The sequence below is a fragment of the Culicoides brevitarsis genome, chromosome 2 (assembly GCF_036172545.1).
Source record: "Culicoides brevitarsis isolate CSIRO-B50_1 chromosome 2, AGI_CSIRO_Cbre_v1, whole genome shotgun sequence".
Classification (NCBI taxonomy): Eukaryota; Metazoa; Arthropoda; class Insecta; order Diptera; family Ceratopogonidae; genus Culicoides; species Culicoides brevitarsis.
In genome coordinates this window covers 13,744,870-13,766,610 of record NC_087086.1, presented here as the reverse complement: position 1 = coordinate 13,766,610, position 21,741 = coordinate 13,744,870, and the positions used below count along the sequence as shown (strand labels likewise).

The 21,741-nt window shown below is 30.6% G+C and overlaps 4 protein-coding genes across 5 annotated transcripts; 1 reads left to right on the top strand and 3 right to left on the bottom strand.

Moving 5' to 3' along the window:
* Positions 1 to 732: 732 nt before the first annotated feature.
* Positions 733 to 11,052, bottom strand: LOC134829944 (G1/S-specific cyclin-E-like). 2 transcript variants are annotated; one of them, XM_063843257.1, is made up of 7 exons: positions 10,889 to 11,052; positions 9,973 to 10,047; positions 9,817 to 9,907; positions 2,384 to 3,296; positions 2,146 to 2,317; positions 1,285 to 1,510; positions 733 to 1,225 (listed from the first exon to the last, which is right to left on the bottom strand). In XM_063843257.1, exons 2-7 carry the CDS (start codon positions 9,984 to 9,986, stop codon positions 1,052 to 1,054), a joined length of 1,590 nt encoding a protein of 529 aa, XP_063699327.1. In that variant the 5' UTR covers positions 9,987 to 10,047; positions 10,889 to 11,052; the 3' UTR covers positions 733 to 1,051. The 2 variants fall into 2 exon arrangements, with proteins under 2 accessions (XP_063699327.1, XP_063699326.1); XM_063843256.1 differs by having other exon boundaries at positions 2,146 to 3,296.
* A 2,485-nt stretch (positions 11,053 to 13,537) lies between these two features.
* Positions 13,538 to 14,355, bottom strand: LOC134830286 (large ribosomal subunit protein uL13m). Its single transcript, XM_063843713.1, has 3 exons — positions 14,240 to 14,355; positions 14,052 to 14,175; positions 13,538 to 13,999 (listed from the first exon to the last, which is right to left on the bottom strand). Exons 1-3 carry the CDS (start codon positions 14,261 to 14,263, stop codon positions 13,611 to 13,613), a joined length of 537 nt encoding a protein of 178 aa, XP_063699783.1. The 5' UTR covers positions 14,264 to 14,355; the 3' UTR covers positions 13,538 to 13,610.
* A 12-nt stretch (positions 14,356 to 14,367) lies between these two features.
* Positions 14,368 to 15,838, top strand: LOC134830285 (F-actin-capping protein subunit beta-like). Its single transcript, XM_063843712.1, has 2 exons — positions 14,368 to 14,507; positions 14,632 to 15,838. The coding sequence occupies exons 1-2, from the start codon at positions 14,505 to 14,507 to the stop codon at positions 15,451 to 15,453; spliced, it is 825 nt and encodes a 274-aa protein (XP_063699782.1). The 5' UTR covers positions 14,368 to 14,504; the 3' UTR covers positions 15,454 to 15,838.
* A 4,011-nt stretch (positions 15,839 to 19,849) lies between these two features.
* LOC134830706 (nuclear distribution protein nudE-like 1-A) lies at positions 19,850 to 21,340 on the bottom strand. Its single transcript, XM_063844264.1, has 2 exons — positions 21,306 to 21,340; positions 19,850 to 21,244 (listed from the first exon to the last, which is right to left on the bottom strand). The coding sequence occupies exon 2, from the start codon at positions 21,214 to 21,216 to the stop codon at positions 20,266 to 20,268; it is 951 nt and encodes a 316-aa protein (XP_063700334.1). The 5' UTR covers positions 21,217 to 21,244; positions 21,306 to 21,340; the 3' UTR covers positions 19,850 to 20,265.
* Between the last annotated feature and the right edge of the window lie 401 nt (positions 21,341 to 21,741).

Here is a 21,741-nt window from a genome sequence, read left to right as displayed (position 1 = left end):
TGTGATTCAAAACTTTTTTAACGCGTTTTGCACAGATTTTTTTAAATATTTTTTTTTATAAAAAAAAAAGTTTCCTTAAAAATAATTTTATTTTTTTTTATATTTACAAAACAGTCGAATTCTGACCCAAAATCAGGTATATTTGCATAAAATAGGCAGAAAGTCAGAATTTTAATTATTTATTTTATTATTTTTTTTTTGTTTTTTTTCAAGTCTTTAGTTTTTTATTAGTTTATTTTTTTTAGAGAAAGAATCTTTTTTAGGTAAAGACGATTAAAAAAAAGTCAATGTCTAAAAAAGAATTTTTCTTAAAAAAAAATATTTTTTTTTTAATATTATTTTTTTTTTTATTTCTAAGTAGTGTATAGGATTTTTTAACTTTATTAATTATTTTTAATGATAATATTTTATAAGCGTATTTTTGTAAAATTTTCTTTTCATAGAAAATTATTTTTTTTTATAAATTTTTTTTACACACGATGAATGTATATTTTGTGGAAAAACAAAATGAAATGCACACAGCTCAAAATTTAGTTTAATTTTTCTTGTGCATCTCATTTTATTAAATTATTAATTTTATGATATGTATTTTTTTTTTTTTTTTGATAAGATTTATTATTAATTTAATTAATTTTAATGTTAAAGAAAGTTTACATCAGTTTAAATCATATTTTTGATAAATATTTTCTCAAGTAACCATTTCATATGATGAAATCTGTAACATAGGATGAGGTGAAACGATCACAAAAAATTATTTTTTTTTCTTAATTTGATGAAATGTTTATGTGTGAAGGTACATTTTGCAGTTTACTGGCACTTTTCATTAAATTTACGTTTAATTGTCGCGCATTCATAAGTTATCATTTTTTTTCTTATTAATTTTTCATTCTTTGGCAGTATTAAGTTGCTATTTTTACACCATTTCTCACTCTCTCTCGTACTTGCTTTCACACAACAATCACAGAACACTCCGTTTTTTGAACTTTTCTAATCTGAGGTTGTTTAAAATGCATTTTTTTGATAAAAATCCGTGTTTAAGTAGTTTTTTGTGTTAAACTTTTGTCGTCTTCGATGTCGATGATGCGCACGCACCGAGCGACTTCCGATTTGAGGCAGGAGGTGTTAGGAGACCGACGGATTTCGCCAATGCCGTAGCTGGCGACTCCTCTGGTTGACTGGCAATCCGTTCAGATTCTTGTTTTAAGCGGTATTCCATGGCAGTGTCCTGTAAAAATTGTTATTTTTTAATAAAAATTTCATTTTTCAGAGATTTTTGTTACTTACAAACATCTTGAGCGAAGTTCGGTGTGTCTGAATGGTATGCGACTCGTCAGTTACGATATTTGGGCAAATGTGTTTCAGTCCGGAGGGCGAACTAATTTGTTCGTTTTGTTCCAACAGGAAAATTGGACCGGATTCTTCGTTGATCACATCGTAAAAGGGCTTCATCCATCGCGCACATTCGTGAATTTGGTCCCAGTTTAGGCCCGAGAGACGAGTTGCGGTAGTTCTGGAAGAAAAAATAATTTTTTTAATGAAATTTTTGAAAAATAAGTTTAGTATTTCAGTGAAAAATATTTTTTTGAGGAAAAAATCCTTTTAAAAAATATAAATTTCGATACAAAAAATTTAAAAATTAAAAAAGTTCTTAAAAAATTTTGAGAAAAGGCAAAAATATAAATTTTTTATGAAAATTTTTAAAAATTTTGACTAACTTTTTGACTTTATAACATTTTTTTTTAAAGAAAAAAAATAAAAAAAAAATATGAATTGGTCTTAACTCGAATTTTATAGAACAAAATTTAATAAAAAAAAAATTAAAAAGATAATTTTAAAAATTAAATTATAATTTTTTTAAATTTAAAAAATTATAAAATTTTTATAAAAATTTTTTAAATAATTTTTTTAATTAATTTTATTTATTATACAATTCAATAATTCACAGAAAAATTCATGATTTAAAAAAATTATTATAATTTAAAATTTTATTTTTAAAACTTTAATAAAAAAAATGTTAAAATTACTTAAAAAAATAATAATTTTCGTCAAAATTTTGAATTATTTAACAAAATTTTGAATAAAATTTCAAATAAAACTACGTTAATGAAAATTTTTAATGAAAAAAATAAATTTTGCATTACTTACCGATCAAAAATGTGACTAATTGCAGCAGCAGCTACCACGGAATACGGAAAAACGGCCATTTCCACGTCTAAGCTGCACAAATCGACGAGTTGCATCACTTGCGTATATTCCATGCCACTGAATTGCGGAAAAACGAATGCTTCTGCCTGTCGATTTTCGTGGAGTACTTGGTCTGCAATTGATTTGCGACGCGATTTAGTTTGCTTTTGGGCACTTTTCTTGCAAGAAGTGGACAAACCTGCGTTCGGTGCGTCGGGATTTTGCAAATTTGTCGTCACATTAATTTGCATGTACAAACTTAGCCAACCGACAACCGTAACGGGACAAATTTTCCACTGTAGCGTACTCAAAATGAGCAACTCTTGTCGCAAAATGTCGTCTTCGGCACACGCGCCATCTGTCACGTACGCGAATTCGTTCAGCTTGGGCGGATAAATTTCCTCGACTTTCGCGGCAATGAAGAGACACGAGATGCCGATGAGCTGCAGGTGATTTTTCAGAACGGCTTGCGACACATTCGTTAAGTACCGATCGAGATAGTCGACAGCGAGGTAATACGTTTCGCGTCGCAACTTGTAAACTTCGCAAACTTCGATCAGCCAATCGAGTAAAATGGCGCGCATTCGTGGCTGGATGCCTTTGTGTCGTTGCAACATGCTCGCATCGCGATCCAAGGACCCTTTGTCGTCCTGTCGACACATCAGTTTCCACACTTCGTCGGCTTCGGCGAAATTGAGACGTGGCAAGGTGCAAAGACGCTGCTCCGCATTCGGCGTCACGGAACACGGCATATTATATTTACAGATTTTGGCTTCGATTAGTGTAACGTTGGCGCTGCTGAGACTGGTGCTGTCGTTGGAACAACTGCTGGCGACACTTTGGGGCGTTTCGTTGCCCTTGACGGCGTGCCAGCTGTCTTTTGAGGCGTCATCTGTGCTCGGGCTGTAGTTGAACACGGACGACGTGGGAGGACTAGTATCGGAAAGCGAAATTACGGAGCTCGATTGCGAGTGATATTCAATGGGTGACGTCAAATTGTGCTCCGTGGCAGCAAGACGGGAGCCAGATAACGGAGCAGTAGCTTCTTTCACGCATCTTTCTGGCGACGGCGATGACAATTTTGAACTTTTCTTCAATGGACGTTCGTAATCCTGGAAAAAAATTTAAAAAAAAAATTAAAAATTAAATTAAATTTTTAAAAAATTTTGAATTGAAAAAAAAAAAATAAATTAAAATTACAAAAATAAAAGTTTGAAATAATTTTTTTTAAATTTTATTTAAATTTGATTTTATTTCAATTGAATTATAAATAAAAATAAAAATTAATTAGAATTACTAAAAAAATTTAAATTAAATAAAAAAATAAATTAAAAATTCAAAAAAAAAAAAATAAATAATTTTTTAATTTAAATTAAAATTCAAAATAATTTTTTTTTTCATTTTATTTGAATTTAATTTTATTTCAATTGAATTAAATAAAAATTAAATTTAAAAAATTTAATTTTAAAAAATTATTTTTTTTTATTTGGAAATTAAAGTCCATTTTTCCTTCAATTCTCTTCACGTAAAAGGACAAAAACCGTTTGAGCAAAAAAAAAAAATGCCACACATCGACTCTAATAAAGAATCAAATCACGCAGCAAATTACCGCGCATTTAAACACTTGCAAGAGTCAGGAAGAACCTGTCTATCAACATTTCGATCAGGATCGATGTTTAATTTATTAATTACAGAGCAATAAAAAGAAAAACTGCAAAGAGACATGCAGAAATGTTTTTACTCCGAAAATGGTAGACAACGCAGCAGACACACATATCAAGGTCGATTAATTCAATTAGGTTTTTCATCTCTCTCTCTTCACATTATTTGTCATTTACATTCTTCGTTTTAATGAAATAATAGGCAGAATGTGAGGCATCGCGAATGGAGGGAAATATCAACTGTGATGGTTTTGATGGATTTGACGTAATATCGGGGCTTGAAATAATTTATTATAAGGAATTTGGGTAATTTTGCCCCTGAAATGCCTAAAATTATTTTTTTTTCACTCTAATAAAGTATTTTTAGTTAAAATAAAATATTTTTTTCAATTTTCACTTCAATTCCGATAACATTTTAATTTTTTAATAAATTTTCATTATTATTTTTTTTAATATAAATCTCTCCAAAAACTATCAAATAATTAAAGATTTTAAAAATCGAATTCATTTATTAAAAAATTGGCTTAAAAACGGAAAACTCTGAAAGAAATTATTTTAAAATTTAAATTCTCATCAAAATATTTAAACTTTTTAATAAATTTTATAGTCATTTCAATTTGTCAATGTGTCAAAACCCCCAAAAAATTTCGAAAATTTAAAAAAAAATTAAACTTTTTGGACAAAATTTTTTTAAAATCTTAAGTTTAGTATTTAGTAATGAGAAATTTTCAATAAAATTATTCAAAAATACAAAAAATATGAAAAACTTCATGAATGAAATATTAAAAAAAATAATCAGTCAGTCAAAACTTTAAATTTAATTTTACGCAAAATTTGGAGAAATTATAAAAAATAAAAATTTATTTGAAAAAATTTTTTGAAAAAAATTATTTTTTAATTTTTACATTTATATTTTGCTCTAAATTAAAGATTCCGACCGAAATTATATAAAAATATCATAAAAATGATTAAAATCTTATAGATTCTCATCAAAAATCAAGAAATTCACATTTTTAATTAATTTTAAAATTAATAAAAGGTCAATGTGTCAAAGAGACCAAAAAATTCTAAAATTTTAAGAGTTAGATTTTAGTAAAAAAATTTTTTAGTTCTTCAATTTAATCTTTTACGAGAAATTTTTGATAAAATTATTTAAAAATTACAGAATAGTATCAAAAACTTTATAAATTTTTATCACTAAGGTTAAGTTTTAAAATTTGATCATTACTGATTTAAAACATTTAAAAAATAAAAAAAAATAAATTTTAAATATAAACATATAAATTCATTCAATACTAAAAGATTTTTTAATAAACATTAAGAAATTTAAAAGTTTTTAGAGAATTTTCAGCTCAAGGCTTCATAAAAAATCTCAATTTTTAAGATAATCTTAAAAATTCGTTTTGAAAAATTGAAATTTTTGTCCTTTAAAATATTTATTTTATATAAAAATCACATTATGTGACATCGCAGCTGATATCCAATCAATTTCTCATCATCTTCTCACAACAATAGACAATTTAATTGCAAATATTTATCTCGCATATGATAAATAACTAGTCTTCCAGTTATGCAAGTACATGTTTTTATCCACTTAATAATTACTCACTCACTTAAAATAGAATAAAGGAGAAGAAACACATAGAAAAAACATGTACTTGGCACAATGGAATGCCACAAAAATCTGTGTTAAGTAAGAAAAAGGGACAATTTGTCCGTTATTATGTATTTTTACTTCGCACACTAACATACATAAATTGCATGTCATATCAGTATGTAACAAAAGTTACAAGAAAAGTGCAATATTTCTCTGTCTGTTTCTTATTTACTGACTAACTAACGTTCTTCCTTTTGTTCTATTATGTGTCTCACATGTGAAACTTTTTTTCTTCTATTTTTTTGAATGAAATCAACTTCTAGGAAACAATCTTTCTTTATTGCCACAATTAATAGACACAAGAAGCAGAAATCGATCCCCTCAATGAAATCATGATGAGAAATTTATTTATTGGTCTCACAAAAAAAGAAAGGAATTCGCCCCAATTAAGAAATTTTGTGTGAATTTTCGTTCTTGGGAATTTTAGGGATCGAGTCCTTCTTGATCGGTCGTTACGAAAATATTTTTTTTCTATTGAATATTAATGAAAAAAGTTCGTCAGGCATGAAATGACATCGAGTCAAGGTAATAATCATCCCCCTTTTACGGTTCCTTAATATCGTGTCTTCTTGAAAATTATTATTCACCTTCGAAAAATTCAAATAAAATTACTGGATTGTATCCTTCGTCATATGTCGTCTTCTTATGCAAACGAGAAAAAAAAAATTAAAAGGAAAAAAAGTTCTGGTGCGCAAACAAAACACGCACACAAAAAAAGTCATGTACGAGCGAAGAAAACAAAACAATGAAGAAGCATATTTGTGTGTGTGGTAAATGTAAATAAATAATGCGCGCGAGCAGTAGAAGCGAAAATAGGCGCCTTTTTTGTGTCGTCGTCGATATCTTTTGATCTTTCTGGTGAAAAGTAAGTGACGACGATTTAAATGGACTCAAAATGCAGGACAAAAAATGCATTAAACATTTATCACATAAACACTTTTTGAAATTCATGAGAAACTTTTTTGTAGGTCATGAGATAAGTTTAGCATAAAATATTGACATAAAAGTGCAAATAATTGCAATGATTTGCATTGAAAAACAATTGCGTGGTGAAATTTTTGATCAGAATTTACTTTTAGTTCAATTTTGAGATTTTTTAAAATTGTTTGATTTTAACAAAAATGGCTTTTTAAGTGAAATTTTATATAAAAATCTGCCAAAAATTAATATGAATGAATAAACATTAGAATTTATGTTTAATGAATGTAGTTGTAAAGGTCACAAGAGTAACTTTTTGACACATTTTGTTATCTTGAGTAAATGACGAGACAAATTTATGTTTTTGAACGAGCATAAAGACACGTAAATCTATGAAATTTTATAAAAAGTGAGACTTTCATTAATTTTTAAGAGAGTTATTTTAATTTTTTTAAATTTTTCTATCAAAAATCTCATATTTTTTTTAAAGTTTAGAGAAAAATTTTGTAATTTGTCTCATTTTTGAATAAAATTTTAATTTTCCATTTAAAATTCATTAGAATTCGATCACTTTGCTGAAGGTTTTTAATAAGCCTCGTTCTTCTAAGAAAAACTTTTGAGGCAAATTTTTTTTTTCTAACTATTGCTTGCTATTTTAAGCATTTATCGCTATCAATATCAGAGTAACTGACTTTCGAATAGTTCAAAAATCATCCTATTTTCGATTATTTAAGTTTCCCGCCATTTTTTTTGATGATCGCCAGCAGGAAAAATCATCAGATTTTTTCCCTCAATATTTTTGTATGAAATATATTTTATTAACTGAATAACTATTAAATGTTTCAACTTCCTTTTATACTCCAACCATGGTAATCATTATAGTTATAGTAATGTTCAGAGGTTCCTTAAACTTTCTTTCAACACTTTTCATTTCTGAAGATCTTGAAAATTTCAGTTCTTGTCTTTCCATTAGCGTCAGTCGCGGCTAAGGCCCCGAGCATTCTGTAGAAAAAAATTCTTTAAATTAGGCCTAAAAATTGTTGAAAAAGATCCAATAGCCTTAGGCCTGATTGCCAGTTAATCTGCCATTCATTAGCGTTGACTCCCATTATTTTAGAGTCTCTTGCAAAAATTTCTTCAAGCGAAAACCAGAAATTCGGGTCTTGTGACTCTTTTCGGTACAAAAAATCCATCAACCAAATCGCGCCTTGTCACAAAACCTGAAGCACGACAAAATCATCAACAATGCCATGTCATGAAATGTTATGCGAGTGAATTACATAAAGGTGTATCGCCGATAAAGTTCCATATATCCACATGCAAGTAGTTGATGTTTATCATGTACTTTACATAGGGGTCCGGAGAATTATTAGATATAATTCCCTTTTGTGCCCGTAATTCTTCCTCATTGTTGATATAATCGAGCAGCAAGAGTTCTACTACGAAAAAAAAAACAGAATTAAATACCATTGCAGAGGGAAGAAAATTTGGCGGTAAAATCGTGCCATGCCGTGTGCAGTACATTTAAATTGTGTATTCACTTATTTAATCCACTATACACGTAAGTAACATAACTTTACACACAGCGAACCAAGTAAGTAACATAACATAACATTATATAAAAACAAGAACAGAATAAATTTCGCGCTACAATGTTGTACATATATAGAGACTATGGGAATGAAATCCATATGGAATAGAAATAAATAAAAATAATAAATGTAAATAATAGTTGGCGCGTGAAAATCGACGCGCGCATCCATTTTTCCACGAAATTCATGTCAACACTTGTTGAATTCAATTTTAATTTTTTAAATGCTTTTTAAAATTGCATGAAAAAAAATCTTCTTAAAAAAAATCATTTTTCAATAGAAATTTGAGCAGGTACCGGATTCTTAGAGTGTGAGAGCGGTGTTGTGAAAAGGACCGAAAAATGTACCTTCACACACAAACAAATCAATACATATTTGTAAAAAGGATATGGACACTATTGTCAATGCTCAAATAGATGCATCTGAAGTGATTTAAACAGGATATTTAATGAAGTTTAACGTTTTTTTGTACAACTATTGCAAGAAATTCTGCTTTGAATGGAGTTTAAATTGAATATTTTTAATGGATTTTTGTTTGGAAGAATATTCAATCGAAGTTTTGATTGATTTTCGTGGTGTAGAAGTGATGAAATGCATTTGATAAATTGAATTTCGATCGGATTTCGGCTTCTTCAGGATTTTCGATGTTTATTAATGATGGATTTCGTGGAAATATTTGCTTTGATGTTCGAATTTAAAGCTTTTTAAATGATTTTTAGTACAAAATTTTTAACTTTGGCATTCAAAAATTAAATTTTGTGCAAAAACGTCTTTGAAAATTATTAAATAATTAAAATTTGATCCAAAAATTAAAATCTTGGTTCATTAAAAATCTTTCACAAGACCAAATTGAGTTAAAAATCTTAAAAATTTCAGCTTCTAAGGCCTTTAAATTTCCTTTAAAATGTATTCTGTAACAAATTTTTCATCTTTTGGCAGTATAGAAGTAATTTTTTGTATTAAAACTTCTTAAAACATTTAAAAAATATAAATTTTACCAATTTCAGTATTTAATTTTTCTTAAACAGAACAAAGTTAAGGCAAAAATTTCAAAAATGTTAATTTTTTTCAACTTTTTAGTACTTTTTAAATGATTTTAGGAACAAAATTTCGGCTTCTTGACACTCTTTAAGTGTTCTTTGTCAATTTTTGAGCTAAAAATATTTTTAAAATATAAAAAAATTAAAAATTAATCTAAAAATTAAATTTTTCATGTTTTAAAAAATCTCTTAAAGAGCAAAATTGTGATTTAAATCCCAAAGAATCAATTTTTGGGTTGAAAATTATGCTTTTTAATCCAAATCGAGCTCTTGAAGAACAATTTTTTAACATGACACGTCTAAAATTTTATCAAAAAAAAATTTAAAAAAAATTAAATTCCAAAGCTCTTTAAAATTTTAGTCCTTCAAATACCTGAAATTCATCAAATTAATGAAAATTTTCATCAAATCATTAAAAAAATTCCGTTGCATAACGAAAAATCTGTTCCAACAAGAAACTAGTAGAAAATATTTTCACAATAAAAAAAAAGTTGTTTACCAAAAATTAATTCGTGTGTGTGTGCAAAGGAATTTTTTCCACTGTACGTGTATTTGTGTGCAGATGTTGGCCATTTAATCCAACAAATGCAACAACAACACCGCACATGAAGAAGGGTCGTTTCCCTGTTTTTTTTTCGTGTGTTTGTTCTTATATACTCCAAAGTTGCATTTGTATGTGTGTGACTTGGATTATTATTCTTTTTTTTTTTTAAATATTCCCAAAAAAGGGATTTAAATTGCTAGAAAATTGCGAAATTCTTTACCGTGTCATCTGAATCTGTGATGCGATCGTGTTTCCTCTTCCTGCTCTGCGATTTGGCGAGTTGTCCGACACAAAGTTTCTCCAAAGGTTTCCTGGAAGAGAATTTTTTTGGAAATTATTTGCTGCGTCACTGAATTGCGCCGCTCCCGAAACTCACCTTTGTTTGTCCATTCTGGTTGGAAGTCGCTTCTGGGAGGACGACGGAGGCCTTTTGGCTGCACAAATTTTTTAGCTGCAAGAATTTTAATGACTTTTAATGGTTTTTCGCTTTTTACATGAATTTCCGTGGATTTTGCGGAACTTTTGGGCTGCGCAGCGATTTTGTGGCGTTTTAATGGGCGACAATGACTCCGAAAGTGCCCGAAATTGATTTTATTTTCACAACACTTGAAGCGAAAAAAAGTTGTTCGTCACCATTTACGAAAAAAATGGAGACCTGGCAAAAAAGTATTTTTACCACGATTACGGTTTCGGGTATTTCGCGTCAAATTTCGCGACTTTCCCGTGGATTTTTCACCTTTTCCGCACGTTTCTCGGATTTTTGGGGATTTTTTCTTGTTTTTCACGGCAATTTGGGCAATTTTTCACGCGTATTTCATGCCAAAATCGACGAAATAGTGACACGAGAAAATGTGGTTAGTCCCGCCAAAATATTATAATTTAACCCGCAAAAAATTGACAATTGACATCATCTTGCGCCGTCGAAAATCAAAACAATGGAAAAATATTCCCGGGTTTTTGGCGTTTTGTGCGGCAAAATGTTCAAACTTGCAAAAATCGTCGGATTTTCGGGCGATTTCATTCAGAAAAGACGCAGTTTGGGCTCCGAAACACGGAAGATGTGACACCCTTCCGAGTGGATTTTGTCCGCAGCGCCGGATTTCTGAGGTTAATTCACTTTTGACGCCCGATTTTGGAGGCAAAGCAATATTTTTCACTAAATTTTTACAACTTTTTGCATTAATCCGGAGTTTTTTGAGACATTTTTGCCGGAAACATCCCCAAACATTTCATCCCTCCATTAAAATTCCACTTTAAAATCGCTTCACTTTGGGTCACTTTGCGTTGTTTACCTTCAGTTTTTACATGAACGACTCGGGTATTTCTCACGTTTTTCACTTTTGAGCAATTTCCAGGTGCGAAGACACTTGAAATGAGTTTTTGCCAATTTTTTACACGAATTTTGGTGGTTTTTTTAGCTTTAATTTTGGACAATTTTAGAACGAGAACACACACCGACGACGATTTCGCTGTGAATGAGCACGAATCAATGACGGCAAAATTGGGGTAACATTTTTACGGCATCTACGGACGTATGGCGTACCGTAACCAACACACCGAAACCGCGTACAGCTGTCAAAATGGAAAATGGGATGGAAAGTGGAACGTGGTTTCCATTCTCGTCGCTGTTTGGGAGTGACGTTGAAGTAGATCACGACTTCCGGAGGTTCATATCCGGAATTGCGCCATCAAAACGGAAATGCGGCATGAAGTGGAACTAATTTTCAGCTCGAGGATCGAAATCGAAAGCTCGTAATTGCGGGATTTTTAATCGCGAGAAAAAATATTAATTTTGGTCACGTGAATTTTCATCTAAATTTCTATAGAAAGCTCGATTATTCGATGCAGATGATGCTCGAGGATCCCGATGCCTTCGAAAATAAAAGTCGCCTGAGAATGATTCTCCTTTTTACGATTTTGATAATTTTTGCTTAAATTTTTGTCAAAAAATTACTTTTTTATGATTTATTTTCGTCAAGGAAAATTGGTAATTTTTAACACAAATTTCAAAAGTCGAAAATCCAATGGGGCAAAATAAAAAAAAAGTTAAAAATTAAACCAAAAATGACCATTTTTTGGTGTAATTTCATAATATTTCAAGAAAATTTCCATAAAATTTTTGAAAATTTTTCAATTTAATCTAAATTTGTTTTGGAAATCATATTTTATTATTAATTTTCTTCTCTAAAAATATTTTTCATAAAATTATAAAATTTTTTTTTCAAAATTTTTTGGCAGTTATTTTTTATGAAATTTTTTTCTTTAATTTTTAATATGAAATATTTTGAAATTTATTTTAAATAAGCAAATTTCAAAGTAAATAGTAAAAAACATCAAAAATATTATTTAACGCTCTTAAATTTATAAAATTTTGTCATTTGGTATGAAAATAGTATTTCAAAACTTTTTTTATTTTGCCCCAATTTTATTGTAAAAAATTTTGGACTTTATTTTTGATTTTTATTTGGAGTGGCCTAAATTTAAAAAAAAATCCTGTAAAAAATTCTTTTAAAATCTTGAAAAGAAACATTTAAGAACCTTTCAGATGAAATTTAAATCCTAAAAATTTAACTATTTTGTTTGCGAATTAGAGAAAAAAAAATAAATTAAACTTGAAAAATTCAAAAATTTCTCTGATTGAGTCTTAAAATAAAGACATTTTGATTAAATTCAGCTTAATTTTATCAAAAATTCACATTTTAGCGCATGAAATTTGATATTTCGAGTCTTCTTTTAAAGACTTTATTAAAATTGAAAAGATTTTTGGAATAAAATTATGAAAATGAGTAAAAATTTCAACTTACGAACAAAAAATTGGACAAAAATCAACAATTTAGGTAAAATTTCATTAAAATTATTTTTAAAAAATTTTTTCACAAGAATTCAAATTTTCTTTCTAAATTGTTTTTTTAAGATCTTGTTTATAATTTTATAAAATTCCAAGAAAATTCGAGACATTTTAAGTAAAATTCAAACATTTAGGCTTCAAAAATTAAAAAAAAAATAAATAAAAAAAATTTTTGGTTGAATTTGCATCAAATTTTGTCAAAATAAATTTTTCAAAGCCCTTGTTTAAGAATTTTAACGGAGAATTTTCTAAAAATAAAAATGTTGCTCATTAATTTCGGATAATGACTATTTTGAATGAATTTGAAAATTTTTTATCTCAAAATTCTTTAAAAAAAATTATTTTACTTCGAAATTTGAAGAAATATCTTGAAAAATTTCATGATTTAATACAAAAACTGTGTCAAAGCCATTTTTGTCAAATCTTGCTCCAAATGGATAAAAATTTGTCAGAGGGCTCTAATTTATCATTTTTAATCATTTTATAACTCAAAACTGCCAAAAAATTGAAACTGAAAAAAAAATTTTTCTTTGACATAGTTTTGTTTTGAAAACTAAATCAAGAGCAAAACTGTGTCAAAAACTGTGTCAAAGCCATTTTTGACAAATCTTGCTCCAAATGGATAAAAATTTGTCAGAGGGCTCTAATTTATCATTTTTAATCATTTTATAACTCAAAACTGCCAAAAAATAGAAACTGAAAAAAAAAAAAATTTTCTTTGACATAGTTTTGTTTTGAAAACTAAATCAAGAGCAAAACTGTGTCAAAAACTGTGTCAAAGCCATTTTTGTCAAATCTCGTTCCAAATGGATAAAAATTTATCAGAGGGCTCTAATTTATCATTTTTAATCATTTTATAACTCAAAACTGCCAAAAAATTTAAACTGAAAAAAAATTTTCTTTGACATAGTTTTGTTTTGAAAACTAAATCAAGAACAAAACTAAATCAAAAACTGTGTCAAAGCCATTTTTGTCAGAAAAAAAGCCAGTTTTGATAATTTAGCACAAAAATCCTTCGAAAACGATATTTTCAACTCCTAAAATTTCCATTATTTGAAATTTTCTGTAAAATTTTAATATATTTGACGACTTTCAATCTCAAACTCCCTCATTTGGTACTTGACTAACCATTTTTATTCCTACTAACTGTTAAAAATAACCCAAAATTATCGCAAAACATAATTTTTCGGGAAATCCAACAGCTGCGGAAAACTTTCCAGCGTTTCTTTGTCAATATGATCCAATCTCGTGGGAACGGCTCTCGGTTGCCTAATTTGCGACGTCACATTTTGCATTATTTCTTCCGGCACTTTGTCATCGGGGAACAAATGGAGGCACTGCATCACATGTCTTCGCTGCAAATTTCCACGCATCGAACTGTAAACCGCCTTTTTCATGATCATAGTTTTGTCTTTGGTATGCAACTCCCATGCCAAGGTCCACGTTGCACCGCCCGGATAGCCCGTGTGATGAAAATACGCGCGTTTAGTCCATTCCGTGCCTGGCAGCGCGATGTCTTTCGTGTTGATACAGACGACGTGATCGCCGCAATAATCTAAAAAACTTTTTTTTATTGAAATTTTATGAGAAAAATTTGAATTTCTTACTCATTGGATGATAAATGGGCTTGTGGAGACCCAATAAAGCCCTTTTAATGAGTTCCGCCGACTGAAAGGGGTTTTGCCATTTGCAATCGTAAATGTGCCAGATCTTTGCGAAGGTTCCCCATTGCTACTTACAATGAAAAAGTCGTGAATTTTTAATTTTTTAATGGTATTTTCAAGATTTTTCTTACCTGACCCCTTTTAACGAGTGACATCCTTCCTAATTTTTATATTTTTTCAAGTTTTTTCGGAAATTTTATTCATGCGAAAATCAAAACATGGGAAAAACGTCAAAATCTGTCGATGCCAAATGCGAACGGGGCACGAAAGATTAAACGTCACTGAAATTCTGAGTCAATCTGCACTTTCCGTCGACTTTTAAAGGGAAATTAATCGAAAGATATCGGAAATTACTTAAATTTTGTTGCTCAATTTAGTCCACCGCTGTGATAAAAAATGGTAAGTTGCGAAAAAAGTCATCGGGATGCTGGAAAAAATGAGAAATTCGTATCTGGCACACCCATTAATGTTTGCTCTACATGTCAACAACCAGCAGAATTTGATAATTTTTAATTTTTTTCAGACGGAACACCAGATGGATTGCGCTTTGGATTTGATGCGTCGCCTGCCCCCGCAACAAATCGAGAAAAATCTCATCGATTTGATCGATTTGGCGCCCGCTCTGTGCGAAGACCTGCTGACATCCATCGACCAGCCACTGAAAATTGCCAAAGACAAGGCGACGGGGAAGGATTACTTGCTTTGCGACTACAATCGTGACGGCGACTCGTACCGATCGCCGTGGTCAAACACGTACGATCCGCCACTCGAAGACGGGTCGTTGCCGTCGGAGCGCCTTCGAAACCTCGAAATTGAAGCCAACTATGCCTTTGATCAGTACCGCGAGATGTACTACGAGGGCGGCGTGTCTTCCGTCTACTTGTGGGACTTGGATCACGGATTTGCGGGCGTCATTCTGATCAAGAAGGCGGGCGACGGCAACAAAAAAATCAAAGGGTGCTGGGACTCGATTCACGTCGTCGAGGTGCAGGAAAAAACGTCGGGACGCAGTGCGCACTACAAACTCACGTCGACCGCGATGTTGTGGCTGCAAACGAACAAGCAGGGCAGCGGCACGATGAATTTGGGCGGCAGTCTTACGCGACAAGTGGAACAAGATGCGGCAGTGGGCGAAACGTCGCCGCATATCGCCAACATTGGGCGCCTCGTCGAAGACATGGAGAACAAAATTCGCAACACACTGAACGAAATTTACTTTGGCAAGACCAAGGACATCGTGAACGGACTGAGAAGCGTGCAATCGTTGAGCGACCAGAAGCGCGAGGACGAACTGAAGAAACAGTTGGCGCAACAACTGCAACTCCGGAACAAACCCGACAACTAACCAACGCAGGAAATTGTCTTCGGTTAAAAAAAAAGTATTTATCTATTTTTTTCAAAAAATATTTTTTTATGTAATTTTTTTTTTTTTTGTTATGTCGATACTTTAACCAATTTATATATTTTTTTCATTTAAAGAAATTATTAAACATTTATTTACCAATATTTTACTCGCAACGCAATCAACTTCAATACGCATCTCTCCAAATTAAGCAATTAAGGTTAACAAAAAAAAAAAAACTATTCACGAAAAAATAGAAAAAAAATAAAATTAGAATGAAGAGAAATAATTAGGCGAATTTGCTACTAAAACAAATAATTAATAAAAATTAGATCGCTTTTTGTATTAAATTCCATTTCTGTTCTTTTTCTAGCATTTATTACCCAGGATTAAATCTATAAGCGTTAAGGCATAAATATATATTAAACTAATAAATAAAATGATTTAAAAAAAAATATTTTTTTTTTATGAAAAATTCATAGTTTAAAAGTAAAGGTAAATTGAAAGTAGAAAATCTAAGCGTAATAAAATTTCAAACAATTTTTTTTAAATTTTATTTGATCGAAAATTGACCAAATATGAATGGAAATCATCTTTAGAATGACTTTTTATTCAATTTTAGGCTTGAAACCGATCAAAAATTTACTTGCTGAGAAAAACTCGATTTTAGGTGAGCATGAGATAAAATCGAGATAAATTTTATTTGATCGAAAATTGACCAAATATGAATGGAAATCATCTTTAGAATGACTTTTTATTCAATTTTAGGCTTGAAACCGATCAAAAATTTACTTGCTGAGAAAAACTCGATTTTAGGTGAGCATGAGATAAAATCGAGATAAATTTTATTTGATCGAAAATTGACCAAATATGAATGGAAATCATCTTTAGAATGACTTTTTATTCAATTTTAGGCTTGAAACCGATCAAAAATTTACTTGCTGAGAAAAACTCGATTTTAGGTGAGCATGAGATAAAATCGAGATAAATTTTATTTGATCGAAAATTGACCAAATATGAATGGAAATCATCTTTAGAATGACTTTTTATTCAATTTTAGGCTTGAAATCGATCAAAAATTTACTTGCTGAGAAAAACTCGATTTTAGGTGAGCATGAGATAAAATCGAGATAAATTTTATTTGATCGAAAATTGACCAAATATGAATGGAAATCATCTTTAGAATGACTTTTTATTCAATTTTAGGCTTGAAACCGATCAAAAATTTACTTGAGAAAAACTCGATTTTAGGTGAGCATGAGATAAAATCGAGATAAATTTTATTTGATCGAAAATTGACCAAATATGAATGGAAATCATCTTTAGAATGACTTTTTATTCAATTTTAGGCTTGAAATCGATCAAAAATTTACTTGCTGAGAAAAACTCGATTTTAGCATGAGATAAAATCGAGATAAATTTTATTTGATCGAAAATTGACCAAATATGAATGGAAATCATCTTTAGAAATCATCTTTTAGGTGAGAATGACTTTTTATTCAATTTTAGGCTTGAAATCGATCAAAAATTTACTTGCTGAGAAAAACTCGATTTTAGGTGAGCATGAGATAAAATCGAGATAAATTTTATTTGATCGAAAATTGACCAAATATGAATGGAAATCATCTTCAGAATGACTTTTTATTCAATTTTAGGCTTGAAACCGATCAAAAATTTACTTGCTGAGAAAAACTCGATTTTAGGTGAGCATGAGATAAAATCGAGATAAATTTTATTTGATCGAAAATTGACCAAAAATGAATGAAAATCATCTTTAGAATGACTTTTTATTCAATTTTAGGCTTGAAACCGATCAAAAATTTACTTGCTGAGAAAAACTCGATTTTAGGTGAGCATGAGATAAAATCGAGATAAATTTTATTTGATCGAAAATTGACCAAATATGAATGGAAATCATCTTTAGAATGACTTTTTATTCAATTTTAGGCTTGAAACCGATCAAAAATTTGCTGAGAAAAACTTGCATGAGAAAAATCGAGATAAAATTGACCAAATATGAATGGAAATCATCTTTAAAATGACTTTTAATTCAATTTTAGGCTTGAAACCGATCAAAAATTGACTTGGTGAGAAAAACTCGATTTTAAGTGAGCATGAGATAAAATCGAGATAAATTTTATTTGATCGAAAATTGACCAAATATGAATGGAAATCATCTTTAGAATGACTTTTTATTCAATTTTAGGCTTGAAACCGATCAAAAATTTACTTGCTGATAAAAACTCGATTTTAGGTGAGCATGAGATAAAATCGAGATAAATTTTATTTGATCGAAAATTGACCAAATATGATTCTTAGAATGACTTTTTATTCAATTTTAGGCTTGAAATCGCAAAAATTTACTTGAGAAAAACTCGATTTTAGGTGAGCATGAGATAAAATCGAGATAAATTTTATTTGATCGAAAATTGACCAAATATGAATGGAAATCATCTTTAGAATGACTTTTTATTTAATTTTAGGCTTGAAACCGATCAAAAATTTACTTGCTGAGAAAAACTCGATTTTAGGTGAGCTTTTTTTTATTCAATTTTAGGCTTTCAGAAACTTCAAAAATTTACTTGCTGAGAAAAACTCGATTTTAGGTGAGCATGAGATAAAATCGAGATAAATTTTATTTGATCGAAAATTGACCAAATATGAATGGAAATCATCTTTAGAATGACTTTTTATTCAATTTTAGGCTTGAAATCGATCAAAAATTTACTTGCTGAGAAAAACTCGATTTTAAGTGAGCATGAGATAAAATCGAGATAAATTTTATTTGATCGAAAATTGACCAAATATGAATGGAAATCATCTTTAGAATGACTTTTTATTCAATTTTAGGCTTGAAATCGATCAAAAATTTACTTGCTGAGAAAAACTCGATTTTAGGTGAGCATGAGATAAAATCGAGATAAATTTTATTTGATCGAAAATTGACCAAATATGAATGGAAATCATCTTTAGAATGACTTTTTATTCAATTTTAGGCTTGAAACCGATCAAAAATTGACTTGATTTTCGAGATAAATTTTATTTGATCGAAAATTGACCAAATATGAATGGAAATCATCTTTAGAATGACTTTTTATTCAATTTTAGGCTTGAAATCGATCAAAAATTTACTTGCTGAGAAAAACTCGATTTTAGGTGAGCATGAGATAAAATCGAGATAAATTTTATTTGATCGAAAATTGACCAAATATGAATGAAAATCATCTTCAGAATGACTTTTTATTCAATTTTAGGCTTGAAATCGATCAAAAATTTACTTGGTGAGAAAAACTCGATTTTAGATGAGCATGAGATAAAATCGAGATAAATTTTATTTGATCGAAAATTGACCAAAAATGAATGGAAATCATCTTGCAGAAAAACCGATCAAAAATTTACTTGCTGACTTTTAATTCAATTTCAGGCTTGAAATCGATCAAAAATTTACTTGCTGAGAAAAACTCGATTTTGGGTGAGCATTAGATAAAATCGAGATAAATTTTATTTGATCGAAAATTGACCAAATATGAATGGAAATCATCTTTAGAATGACTTTTTATTCAATTTTAGGCTTGAAACCGATCAAAAATTTACTTGCTGAGAAAAACTCGATTTTAGGTGAGCATGAGATAAAATCGAGATAAATTTTATTTGATCGAAAATTGACCAAATATGAATGGAAATCATCTTCAGAATGACTTTTTATTCAATTTTAGGCTTGAAACCGATCAAAAATTGACTTGCTGAGAAAAACTCGATTTTAGGTGAGCATGAGATAAAATCGAGATATTAAGTTGAGCATGAATGATTTTTATTCAATTTTAGGCTTGAAATCGAGAAAAACTCGAAATTTTATTTGTTCGAAAATTGACCAAATATGAATGGAAATCATCTTCAGAATGACTTTTTATTCAATTTTCGGCTTAAAACTGGACAAAAATTGACTTGGTACAAAAAACTCGAGATAAATTTTATTTGTTCGAAAATTGACAAAATATGAATGAAAATCATCTTCAAAACGACTTTTTATTCAATTTCAAGCCCAAAATTGGTTAAAAACTGACTTGCTGAGAAAAACTCGATTTTAATGAGCATGAGATAAAATCGAGATAAATTTTATTTGATCGAAAATTGAATGACAAATATGAAAACGAAAAATTTTAATTTTATTTTTTAGGCTTAAAATCGATCAAAAGTTTACTTGCTGAGAAAAACTCGATTTTAGGTGAGCATGAGATAAATTTTAAATATTTTTCAAGTTTTTACTCAAATTAATATCAATTCGCTAAATTTTCTTTATTTTAAGTCAAAATCTGTACTCCTGGGGGCCGCTCCAGCCTTACTTGAGAAATTGTCGACTATTTGAGAAATTTTCATGAAATAAGAAAAAACAATTACATTGAGGCAAAATATATATATTTCTATATGCGTCTAAGTCTTAGAATAAAGATTCACAAAAAAAATTAGTAAAATTACAATTTTTCTTCCTTAAAAAATATCCTTGAAATATTAGTAGCGAATGTTTTGGATCGACCGTTCTTCCAGCTAATATTCTTGCTTTTTTTTTGGGTTTAATTTAAATTTCTAACAGTTATCGACAATGAATTAGTGTTATGTACAGTGAAGACAGGACTCTGACTATTCTCGAGATAAAAAATAAATTATTCGACAACATTTGAAGCGAACAGAAATTCGACTACTGTGCACTTTGCTGGCTTGCTTTTGCGACTTTTTGTCATGAAAAAAGTTTTGTCTAAGTGTTTTTTTGTTTTTGTAACAATTTTACAGTAGTGAGTATAGGTGAGTGTGGGTTTTTTAATTGTTTGATCCATATTGATATTTGTTGGGCGATGACGCATGATACAGTTCCGTCGTCGACGCGGAGGTATCCAAGGCACCCGAAGTGCGTGTCGCTGCCGCGCTAATTTTCTTCCAATCCGCCAGTTTGGACTCTATCCGATCGATGCGTCGGAGCAGGTCATAAATAATACTGATCGCAGTCACTCTTGTACTAGAGGCAATTGCATTTCCGTTGCTTGTCGGGCTGCCGCAAATGTTTTTGTTGGGGTCGGAGGATGGCGATGTGGCTGTTGTCGCAGTCGAAATGGACTTTCCAAACCCCAAATCTGCCGCCGTCGTCGTTTCGTGATGCGTCGCACTGCCATTCATGACACGCGATGTCGTGCCATCGTCTTCATTGCCATCGTTATCGCTCGTTCCGCCGCCTTTTTGCTCGCGCACCTTCAGTTCTTGCTTCAAATCGCGCGCCTCGTCCATCAATCGCTGCAATTTAATCTGCAACTTTTCCTTTTCATCCACCTCCGACTCGAGCAGCGCATTTTTCTCGTACGCCTGATTCAGCATCAGCTCAAAACTGTTCACGGATTCCGCCACGACGCGATTTGTCCTTTCAAGGTCGTCATTTTTCTGTTCGAGCTGCGTCACGTATTTTTTTAGCTTGGTGTGCTCCGTTTGCAGCGCACCCACTTCGTCGTCCTTTTCACTGAGATCATTGAGGCACGTCTGCAATTTTTTCTTCAGCGACTCATTTTCGAGTTTCAGTTGTTCCACGTTCTGATTGAGACGCGACAGCTGTTTTTCGTTCTGTTGGATTGTCGTTTCGAGTTCCGCCTCCAGTTGCTGCGATCCTTCCATGAAGTCATCGAATTCTTTTTGGATGTCATTCTTTTCAGCGAGCAAAAGTGTCGCTCGTTTCTTCCAAAAGGCCACTTCCTCGGCTGCTGATGCAAAATTTGGTACTTCCATCGTCTACAGGAAGCTCTGAAACGCCCGTCTACGAGAAAAAAACGAAAATTCAAGCGGAAAATTGATAAAAAATTATTTTTTTTATTTACTTTTTGATTTTTGCGTTGTTTTTCGTGTGACAACTACTCCCGAAATTCGCTCTTGGACAAATTTTTGATTTTTTTGTCCCACTCACATTTGAATTTCGTTTATTTACTTCATGCTTCGAGCACTTGGAATCGTAAAAATCAATCGATTTCAGCAAAATAAGCGAGTTTCTAGCCTTAAATTCAACTAAAATCGTAAATTTTATGTCCAAACAGAGGAAATTTTTGTAAATTTTTGCGTGGAAATGTAATTAAAGTCTAAAACAAGGTAAACGCGATTCGTCCTTGAACACCATTTTTGCCAAATTCTTTGTTCTAACGCAATTTTTCTTATTTTCAGCTGTTAATTTACCTGCCTAGTCAAAGAAAATGCCCGAAATCAAGGAAAATGACGCAAAAATTCACGCTGATCGGAGATTATCTGCTGCAAAATTGTGTC

What these genes read in the sequence shown, in the direction of transcription:
- LOC134830286 (XM_063843713.1), bottom strand. Translation starts at nt 14,263, where the DNA reads ATGTCACTCGTTAAAAGGGGTCAG. An exon ending in CACTCGTTAAAAGGGGTCAG is followed by an intron (nt 14,176 to 14,239) that starts GTAAGAAAAATC and finishes CATTGTAAGTAG; the next exon opens with CAATGGGGAACCTTCGCAAA. An exon ending in GCCCATTTATCATCCAATGA is followed by an intron (nt 14,000 to 14,051) that starts GTAAGAAATTCA and finishes AAAGTTTTTTAG; the next exon opens with ATTATTGCGGCGATCACGTC.
- LOC134829944 (XM_063843256.1), bottom strand. An exon ending in TCACAGATTCAGATGACACG is followed by an intron (nt 3,297 to 9,816) that starts GTAAAGAATTTC and finishes ATTTTTTTCCAG; the next exon opens with GATTACGAACGTCCATTGAA. An exon ending in ATTAGTCACATTTTTGATCG is followed by an intron (nt 1,511 to 2,145) that starts GTAAGTAATGCA and finishes TTTTTCTTCCAG; the next exon opens with AACTACCGCAACTCGTCTCT.
- LOC134830706 (XM_063844264.1), bottom strand. Translation starts at nt 21,216, where the DNA reads ATGGAAGTACCAAATTTTGCATCAGCAGCCGAGGAAGTGGCCTTTTGG.